This window comes from Hyperoodon ampullatus (assembly GCF_949752795.1).
Source record: "Hyperoodon ampullatus genome assembly, chromosome: 4".
In the NCBI taxonomy this organism is placed as follows: Eukaryota; Metazoa; Chordata; class Mammalia; order Artiodactyla; family Ziphiidae; genus Hyperoodon; species Hyperoodon ampullatus.
The window spans coordinates 5,146,797-5,157,163 of NC_136917.1; the positions used below are offsets into that span (position 1 = coordinate 5,146,797).

A 10,367-nucleotide genomic window follows, 5' to 3' on the forward strand; every position below is an offset into this window, starting at 1 on the left:
GTTTTTTTTCCCCACCTGACTATATATTGACTGTATATGTATTTTTTATATCTCTAATTGAAATACAACTATATGTATCCGTCTCCCTTCGTCATTTTCCCGATGACTACAATGCTTTTCCTCCAGTGCTGCCCCTTCTTTTTGATTTGATCTGCTCTATTTACTCTCTGGAAAAATAGTTGGTTAGTTGAAGACTTTAGGAAAATAGTTCTGTCATCACCCCACCTTGACTTTTTGAACTTCACAATCTTCTCATTTGAAAACGTCTTGGACACCAAAGTGTCTCAGGAAAAAACAAAAAACTCCAAAAACCAACTCTGTATCTTGGTATTACAATAATCATCATAATTATTTATTTCTTGGAATTGGAGACCATATTTACTCCCCTTCTATTTCTGCGGGCAGCAGGTTAAAAAACAACTAGAAATCCGTGATCAAGGTGTCGGCGGGTTTGCTATTTCTCCTCCCAGGAAACAAGCGACAAAGTTGCCGGGGGAAGCTTTCGGGGCGGAGCCCAGGGAGCTTATGTTCCTACCATTGGTTCTTCCCGGGAGCCTCCTGCCCACTCCTGCCCCGCCTCCTGGACGGATGAACCAATAGCGGCGTAAGTTGTGGTTTAAACGCCGAGGCCCGCGCGACCGCTGGAGACCGTGTCTCGGAAGAGTTTGGCAGTTGCTCCCAACGTGGGTGAATGGAGTGGTCGCGAGTGGTTGGGCGGGAGGGGTCCGGCGGGGTAGGAAGCGGGGATGGGGTGGGGGTCTGGGAAGCGGGGTCCTTATGTCTGGGAATTGGGGGCTGGGACTAACCCCGGGACGTCTGTAGCGCCCAGCCGGTTGAGCCACGGCCTTTGGACTGCGTCCGCAACCCACAGCGGTTCGGTTCCGATGGGTAGCAGGGCCTGTGCCAGTCCCAAACCGCCAACTCTTCTGGAATTTAGGGTCCCTGACTCAGGCTTCAAGAGTTAAGAGCTGGATTAAGTGCCTGTCGGCCCAAGATCGGGCTTCTCCCTCTGCTTAGCTCTTGTTTTTGCATAGACGTGCCCAGGGTAGAAAGTTGGGTCTGTGCTACGCCTTAGCTTCTTTCATCTTCCTTAACTCCCAGGGTTTAATGAGTATTTCACACCCCTAGGTAATCCAGAATGGCTACTCTGATCTATGTTGACAAGGAAAATGGAGAACCAGGCACCCGTGTGGCTCCAAAGGACGGGCTGAAGCTGGGGTCTGGGCCTTGTAAGTATACAGGCGGCAATCAGGTACACAGGTATTGTGAATCAGTGGTGGGTGTGGCCTGGAGCTGGGGGAGGCATTTAGTATACTTTGCCGGCAATTGGAGTCAGGTTTACCCAATACTGCTACTGCCAGGTTCTTGTTATGGGTCTCTTTTTCATGTTCAGTATCTTAATGAGATTATTTAAGAGGGTCCTGAACTGAAGTACTGTTAGGCATAGGAACATGCCACTGTCAAGAAGGGGTTAAGTTTGGGTGTGAGAATTAGGCCACGTTTATAGGCAAGGTCAGCCTTCAAGTTGCACAGGCGTTTACTGCTGGAATAATCTCACGGTAAGACTTTTTCTTCAGCAGTGAAAGCTTTAGATGGGAGATCTCAGGTTTCAACACCACATGTTGGCAAAATGTTTGCTGCTCCGCCAGCTTTACCTAAAGCTGCCAGAAAGGCTTTGGGAACTGTTAACAGAGCTACAGAAAAGTCAATAAAGACTAATGGACCCCTCAAGCAGAAACAGACAGCCTTCTCTACCAAAAAGGTAAGTGTTGGCTCTAAATAAAGATGCTGTTTAAACACTTCAGCACTTGTGACTCTTAAAATGACTATTGGCATCCTACCCGACTTTCTCCTGTGTGAATAGAAAGAAATAGAGGCTAGCAGACATAGATTAGCAGAAGAGAATCATCATACTGTCTTTGTGGACTTCCCCTGTAACTCGAGATCACATGTCTCAGTAGCAGCTGGTGAATTTTTTTGGCCTCACCTGCCCTTAATGAGTGTCTTGAAGCAGATTGATTGGTAGAATGTACTTACAGATTAAAAAGTACTGAGAGGGAGGGTATTTTGCAAGAGGTCACGTTGCTAATATAACAGCTCAGGTGCTGCCATCCTTCTCCCCTCCTTCCAGAGCAAGCACCAGTTTTTTAGGTTATAACGTGGTAGCATGTTGACCTTGGTATGTGTGTTTACAAACTGTAGGTTAGGGCATCCTAGACTGAGAGGACTTGGCTATGAAAGATAACTTTAGCCTGTGGATTAACACTTCATTTCACTAACTGTTTTGTTTAATGTGTATTCGGAAAAAACAACTAGTACTTGATCTCAAACTGAGACTTACATGTGTGGGTTTAGGACAAGGATGTCTTTTTAAAAAAACTGAGTTGAGTAAGAGAAATGTTAAAGGCAAGTATTGCAAGGATATAGTAAAAGTGATGAGAATCTGACAGAACTGAAATGTGGGAAACCCTGCCTTAGGGATTTCCTCTAGCCATGCACATGTGACGTAAGCATAAGTCAAGACTATGCAGGCTTCCATTTTGGCCCACCATTGTGGCCTGCCTGCCAATTCCAGACTAGGAGATATCCACTGTGGGCTTCTAAAGTCCTTGGCTGTCTTTGGCTGCCTCTTACTCTGTGTATTTGAGGAACACAAATTGGTTTTTAAAATTAGCCAAGCAAATAATTTAGGTAACACTGATGGACACAGCAACGGAAAATTATATTTCCTACAGCCAAAAATGGCTTCCAGGATTAGCTTCTATTCTGGGTGATTCATGCCTATTTTCTCCTTTGTTAGGTTGGGTGATTGAGTCAATTAGTTCTGAATTAACTCCACTCTGCATTTTGATAACTTATGCTAACAGGTGCTGATACTTATATTTTAGAATTAACTTTTGAGCCATGATATTAGAATTGCTTGCTGAATTGTATTTGTGTGTAATTTTGAGAATGAAGGATTATGGTTTCTTAGAAGTCAGCATGAAATTAAAAACAATTTAAAATGTGGTGAAGCAGTCACATGTCTTAAAGAAGCCCTATGATCTCTTGTACTAATCAGTTGACAAGGCTTCCACTCTCACTAATGTATGTATTCCTGGGTTGTTTTAGATGACCGAGAAGACCATTAAAGCAAAAAGCTCTGTTCCTGCCTCAGATGACACCTATCCAGAAATAGAAAAATTCTTTCCCTTCAACCCATTAGGTAATATCTTTTGGTATCGCACAAATGCTTTAGCCTTGAGTTTCTCTTAGGATCCAATTCAACTGTAACTTGATATAGCTATGAATAAGACATGTGATCCAAGACTGTAACAAGGCTGTCTGAATCTGGGTTGCTTTGAACAAATACACTTGTTGTGAATTTATTTGTAAGGTATAATCTTAGGTCAGAAGAGGAATCCGAGCTAAAATGTGGAAAACATTGTTCCTGTCCTCAAAAGCTAACCACCTAGGGGGAGATTAGACCTGTTCAACGTTAGAGTACAGTCTTCTTAGCAAACCATTTAGAAAGAGGGCTCTATGTCAAATTGAACAATGCCTGAGGGCTTCCCTGGTGGCTCAGTGGTTAAGAATCCGCCTGCCAATGCAGGGTATGCAGGTTTGAGCCCTGGTCCGGGCAGATCCCCCATGCTGCAGAGCATCTAAGCCCATGCACCACAACTACTGAGCCTGCACTCTAGAGCCCTCGAGCCACAACTACTGAGCACGCGTGCCTAGAGCCCGTGCTCCACAATAAGAGAAGCCACCGCAATGAGAAGCCTGCACACCGCAACGAAGAGTAGCCCCCACTCGCCACAAGTAGAGAAAGCCCGTGCAACGAAGACCCAACACAACCAAAAATAAATCAAATAAAAAATAAATTAATTAAAAAAAACACAACAGTTTCTTTCTAAGCTAAAGCATTTAGTCAGCAATACTAACTATATACAAGTTGTGAATCCAACCCTTGCTTGTCCTGTTTCTCCACAAGCACATTAAATATTTCTAAAAAAACCCCCCAAAAATTCCTGAAAAATCCACATAGCCAGTGAAAACGTGCTTTTTTTTTTTTTTTTTTTTTTTAACTCCTTCAACCTGCTACACGTATCTGAAATATTTTCTGTTACAGAGCCAGCTTTTCAAGCTTTAATTTACTCACATTTGAGGAGAGGCTACCATACGCCAGGCACGAATAAGCTTGGGATGCAGTGGTTAACAAGACAGGCCCCACCCTGAGAAGTCCATGATTTGGAGGGAAAGTCAGGCACTGAACAAATCATCTCACTTTGAGTGTGAGCAAGGAGAAACACAGGGCCTGTTAGGGGGACTGAACCTAGCCTGTAAGAGCAGGGAAGAGTTCTCTCAGGAAGTGACACACAGTGGAGTCTTGAAGGATATAAGGAGATAGTTGGGTGAAGAAAGGATAGGGCAGGGCAAGAGCACTGTAGCAGATAAAAGTGTGTGCAAAGATCCTGAGGCAGAAAAAAGGACTGGAGTGGTTCTGGGAAGCTGAAAGGCAGAGGTGAAGGATGGTACTGGTGAGGGGGTGGGGACAAATCACACAGTTCCTTTGAGATTTCTGAGCTGGATTTTTTGCCCTTTGATCCAAAGAGCATTTAATCATTCCACTAGTATACATCTAGGTTGTTTCTGGCTTTTATATATTACAAAACAATTATGCAATTATTGTTGAGAGTTTGTGAGTCTCTCTGGAGAGTAAACTCCAAGAAGGATTGCTGGGTCTCAAAGCTGTGTGATTAACTTTTGATAAAATGTGGTACATCCGTTCTAATAATTACCATTCAGGAAAATGAGGTAGATTTATGAATATTGACCAGGAAAGAGGACTACGATATGCTGCGTTGGAGGAAAGAGATATTGCTAAATTGCCTTCCAAAATAGGAGCATAAATTATTGAAGCCACCTTCAGTGGATGAGGATGGCTGCTTCCCCTGTAATCTAACTGCAAATGTTTTAAAACTCTAATCTTTATCAGAAAGGTAATTGGTATTTTATTGTTTTAAATTGGGGTATATGAGTGTGTCTGAGCATATTTGACTATGGGTCATTTATAGTTTTTTTATCTTCTGTTTGTATCTTTGTTTTCTCTTGATTTTTGTGACTTACACTGTGTGTGTGTGTGTGTGTGTAAGTGTGTAAAGAACTCTGTGGATAAAGGTAATTAGCCCTGTATGTTGCAGACTTATTTCCTCTGGGGTCTTTTGTCTGTTTATGCTTTCCTTTACAATTCAGTGTTTAAATTAAGTAGTCACATATCACTCAATTCCTTTTTGAATTCTGGGCTTTATCAGGTTTGAAAAAGAATAGACTAATGCCTAGTATTTAGGCTTTAGAGAACTTTCGCACTTCAGAATATGATGGTTCTCCCTCCATCTTTGTTCTTAGCTTTTGAGAAAATGCTTAAATTAACCTCTTGGGTAGTTTTGTTAAATTACAAATTAAGTTTTATGACTGTGATTGGTCTGTTCAAATTGTCTGTTTCTTCTTGATTCAGTCTTGGCAGGTTGAATGTTTCTAGAAATTTATCCATTTTTTCTAGGTTGTCCGTTGAATTACCTCTTCGAAAAGAGGCAAGACTCTAATGCTACTTTTGTTACTGTCAAGAAAAATTAGTTTTAAATAATTCCTAATCTGAAAGGCACTTGGATTTTAAGAAGAAATGTTGCCTAAAACAGCGTTTCTTAAATTTGTTTTAGGACTTTTGCACTCTTACAAATTAGTGAAGACCCCAAAGAACTTTTGTATGTTGTTTATGTATTCTATATTAGAAATTAAAATTGAGAAATTTAAAAAGTATTAATTTGTTTAAAAAACAAACCCATTAATGTACATAGCTTGAAACAAAATTTTTTTTACATGTAAAAATTGTGAGAAGGGGCTTCCCTGGTGGCGCAGTGGTTGAGAGTCCGCCTGCCGATGCAGGGGACATGGGTTCGTGCCCCGGTCCGGGAAGATCCCACATGCCGCGGAGCGGCTGGGCCCGTGAGCCATGGCCGTTGAGCCTGCGCATCCGGAGCCTGTGCTCCACAATGGGAGAGGCCACAACAGTGAGAGGCCCACATACCGCAAAAAAAAAAAAAAAAAAAAAAAAAATTGTGAGAAGAATATTTATATTTTTGAAAATTTGCTTAATTTGGCTTAACATAAAACAGCTGGATTCACATGGATTCTGCAGTCTGTTGCATCTTGTTTTGGTTGAAGTATATGAAGAAAATCTGGCCTTATGCAGACATGTAGTTAGGAAAGAGAAGCATTTTAAGTCTTTTAGATAAGTATAGATAGTTTTCTTTGCCATTACACTAAAATTCAACAAGTGGCTGTTTCTGTAGGCATAGTTGCAATGTGGAATCCAAAACCATTTCAGTAAACATTGTGTGCTCTGACAATAAAATCCATTGGTCTGTTTTGCATTTTGAAGGTATCTTTTATCCTGCATTTATCACCATTGATCATTTAGAAATACTGGTACACTGGGAAATGTAGGTCATGTTGAAATGTTTTTATTATGAAGTATCAAAAGCACACTCATTAATACCACCGCTGATCTCATCAGAAAAATCTTCAGTATTAGGAAGGTCTTAAGCTAATGATTACAGATAAGTTTACTGATATTCCAGTTTTTTTTTCCCCTTGAAATTGTGAATTTTATCATTGGCAACAAATACCATTTCCCTTTAAGTGGTAGACTTTTCATTCCTCGGAGAAAAATGTGCAACACATATCCAAGGCTTAGTTACCACAGTTTGTCTTTCAGTTCTTTCAAGTAAATTGTGTCCAGGAATAAGGCCTCTAGTTTAGCTTGCAAATCAAATAATTGCACGAATCTTTTTTTCTTGGAAAACACCATGGTCCTTCAGTATGTGGTAGATGTGTTTTATGGCATACTTCACATCATATACAGAATACTAAAAAGACATGTTCTCAAGGGTTGAGAGCTAATAAAATTAGTACTGTTTACTGCATGTGGTAAAGTAACATTACGTGAAACACATTTTTACTGCAAGTGAATGGCAGCGAGGAATATAGTGACTACTAAGCATAGTTTATTGCCACTGCCTTGATTCGTGCACAGCAGTTTTAAACACCATTGCTTTTGGACCATCATTGTAAATGTCAACACAGTGGAAAAAGGTATTAATATTATTATAAAAAATAGTTTGAGCTCATGGGCCTTGTGAAAGCTGACTACCCTGAGGAATGCTGCCCTGACAAAGTACTTTTCCGTGGCAGATTTCGAGAGTTTCGACCTGCCTGAAGAGCACCAGATTGCACACATGCCCTTGAATGGAGTGCCTCTCATGATTCTCGATGAGGAGAGGGAGCTTGAACAGCTGTTACACCTGGGCCCCCCTTCACCTCTGAAGATGCCTCCTCTACCGTGGGAGTCTAGTAAGTGAACGAGTGCCCTTCTAGAAGGTCTGTAAACAATCTGTGTCATAACACTTCCATTACCATGGGGACAGGTTGTGCAGAAGGTTAGCCTGTAAGTCATTTGTATCCTTCAGACTGCAGGGATAAGGTTTCAGGATAATGAAAACTATTCTCAACTGGTACTGCTTTTTAGTCCCAAATGCCCAGTAAAATTGTCATTCTGGAATCTGGACAGTCTTAGATACAAGCAAAACCAGAGGAAATTTAGTGTGTAACTTCTTAGGTTTTAAGCTGAAGTATAATAAACTTGCTTGGAATGAGAATTCCAAGCTACACCCAAAGCTTGTGTAGGATCAAGACCCACGTAATAGCATCGATTGGCAAACCTTTACTGCAGAAGGTTTGAGGTCTTGGTTCAAACTGGTGGTCAGAAGCCATCATCAGTATGTTTTCTATTTGTTCTGATGGAATACCTCACACTATTTGCTAAATTGCATTAATGATAATTGTTGGCCCTTACTTGGGTCTCTAAGGATGATGGAATTTCGGGTACTTCTGTGATTTATCTCATAATGTAGGTTAATTCTGTGGCCACAGCCACATTCCAAGAAATAAGTGAGAGCGGGTATGTGTGTGTGTAGGTGGGGCGGGGGTAGAGATTCATTAGACAAAGGGAAAAACAAGAATTCATGATTAAGAGTGACAACTAGTGTGTGTGTTGATGGACACGAGGATTTGCAGATATTGAACAAGAAATTCCTGTTTTCTAGATCTGTTGCAGTCTCCCTCAAGCATTCTGTCGACCCTGGATGTTGAATTGCCACCTGTTTGCTATGACTTAGATATTTAAATTTCTTAGCACTTTATAGTCTGTGGGTATGTATTAATAGTTTGTATTAATAAAGCAATTCTTTGTTTAACAAACTCTTCCTAATATTGTGGTTGGTATTGTTTGGAATTTGCTTAAAACAGTATGAAAACTAGTAGATGTGTTTAACAGACAAGAGTCTATAATCTGACAAGAGAAGTTTGTCCGAGTTAAAAAACTTTCCCTGAAAGCCTCTGCTTTGTTTTAACAGCTTATTTTAGAAGCTGCCACTGTTTCCCCTGAAACATATACCCCTCCATGTGTACTTTACTACCTTTTTGTGGCCACTAACTAGTGACAGTTATTAGATCTCTTAATAGGAAGAGCTACTTCCAGCTCATTGTGTCTGTTGCTAGGCATTCTTTATTGCTGATTCTGTTTAGTTTCTAATGCCTTCAATACTCTGTATTCAGTGATCAGAATTTGAAAGGCTCTGAATCTCCTGAGAATTCTGCCTCCTTGAGCTCTTCAATTGGGTTCTTTGAAGACCACAGCAGATAATTTACTGATAGTAAGATCCACTTTCTACCTATAGGAAACTCTATTTATTTGCTAACTCTGTGCTGGGAATTGTTTTTAAGTCTTAAATAAGCATTATCGTGTTTCATGTTCATGACCCTGTTTTTCAGATGAGGACAGTGAAGCTCAGAAGTTCACTGATATATCAAAGACACGAAGAGCTAGAAAATGATAGAACTGGTATTTTGATTCCATAACTGAGATTGGAATCAAAATATCAGATTGCTCATGGATTTTCTTTTTTTTCTTTTTGGGCGGGGGGCTGGATGATGTTAAAAAAAATTAATTGTTGCCACCATTTTAAATTAAAAGTTTCACATATCTTTGGTTTTAGAGCTTCTCTTGGAAAAGCAGACCTGTTTATAGTAGGCCCTTGTTTCCAACACTTGGTAGAGTGGCTGCCTTTTATGTGGCGTGTGGGTTTTCTGTCCTCTGAACCCTATGTGAGATGGTTTGAGGGGAGAACTGAAGTGTATTCCTCTTACTCTCTCTTTTGTGACTCAGCCTATTTAACTCACTTAACGTGCCTGGGCCAGGCAGCCAATTGAATTTGATCCTTGCTAAATACTAACTTACATAGGAAGGCTTTCTCCTGAAACATCTGTAGCATCTATAGTCAAGTTAGAACGTGAGCCTTTTCTTTTCCATCGTTATTAGAGGAATCTGCAAGATATTAGGCATGAAACACTAGGAACACATATAGACTCTGATCCTGAGTTTAAAACTTCTTTTTTTAGTTTTATTTACTTAAGAAAAATGAAAAAAATTTTTTTGGCTGTGCTGCTCGGCATGCAGGGTCTTAGTTCCCTGACCCTGGATTGAACCCATGCCCCTGCATTGGAAGTGCAGAGTCTTAACTATTGGACTGCCAGGGAAGTCCCCTGACTTTCAAACTTTGACCCTGTAAACATAGCTGAACCAGTCTGGATTTCTGAAATGAGTAGAAAGACTTCTAAAAGAGAATAAAGTAAGACAACTCGGCACTTGACTTTAAGGGAGAGGATTAGACCTTATATCCTCAGGTATAATAGGGCCACTTTGAAAAGCAAAGCCTAGTTTTGAGCGACTTTCATACCCTCCAGTATATTTAGAAACTTTGGAAAGTGATTTGTCGTGGTGGAGGGAACAAAGGGCTGGGAGCAAGGCAGCTGGTCAGTCCTTTCCCAGTTAGTTACTGTCCTTGGTCAGACCTGGGCACAAGTGATCTTCTCTTCACTGCTGTTAGTCAGACGCAAAGTGCTTAATGTTTGTTGACTTTGAGAATTTTAAACAGATGATTTTCCATTAATCTAGATAATTCTTTCTGTGGGTATTGTTGCTGTTTGTAAACAGTTTATTAAGTAGCATGTGTTTGGCTTCATTACTTGAGAAAGCTTATAAGAAGCCCTGTTTGGAAATCTAATCTGTCCAAGCGGTAATACCGTAGGGTTAAAGTTTCTTTCAATCACAGTTCCCCTGCACGGGTCTGAAGCATGCTCTTACCTACGTAAGGTTCATCCACACCTAACTTCTTCTTTTAAAAAAAAAAAAATTATTTATTTATTTTTGTCTGTGTTGGATCTTTGTTGCTGCGCACGGGCTTCCTCTAGTTGCGGCGAGCGGGGGC

General features: G+C 40.7%; 1 protein-coding gene across 1 annotated transcript; it reads left to right on the forward strand.

The window, feature by feature from the left end:
* The first annotated feature begins 1,134 nt into the window (after window positions 1-1,134).
* Window positions 1,135-8,292, forward strand: PTTG1 (PTTG1 regulator of sister chromatid separation, securin). The gene is made up of 5 exons (XM_079702588.1): window positions 1,135-1,229; window positions 1,578-1,762; window positions 3,112-3,205; window positions 7,234-7,392; window positions 8,145-8,292. Exons 1-5 carry the CDS (start codon window positions 1,139-1,141, stop codon window positions 8,222-8,224), a joined length of 609 nt encoding a protein of 202 aa, XP_079558714.1. The 5' UTR covers window positions 1,135-1,138; the 3' UTR covers window positions 8,225-8,292.
* The last annotated feature ends 2,075 nt before the right edge of the window (window positions 8,293-10,367 follow it).

Bases quoted from the DNA above. Each gene is read 5' to 3' on its own strand.
- PTTG1 (XM_079702588.1), top strand. From the start codon at position 1,139: ATGGCTACTCTGATCTATGTTGACAAGGAAAATGGAGAACCAGGCACC. The intron at 1,763-3,111 runs GTAAGTGTTGGC...GGGTTGTTTTAG, and splicing joins CAGCCTTCTCTACCAAAAAG to ATGACCGAGAAGACCATTAA. The intron at 3,206-7,233 runs GTAATATCTTTT...TTTCCGTGGCAG, and splicing joins CTTTCCCTTCAACCCATTAG to ATTTCGAGAGTTTCGACCTG.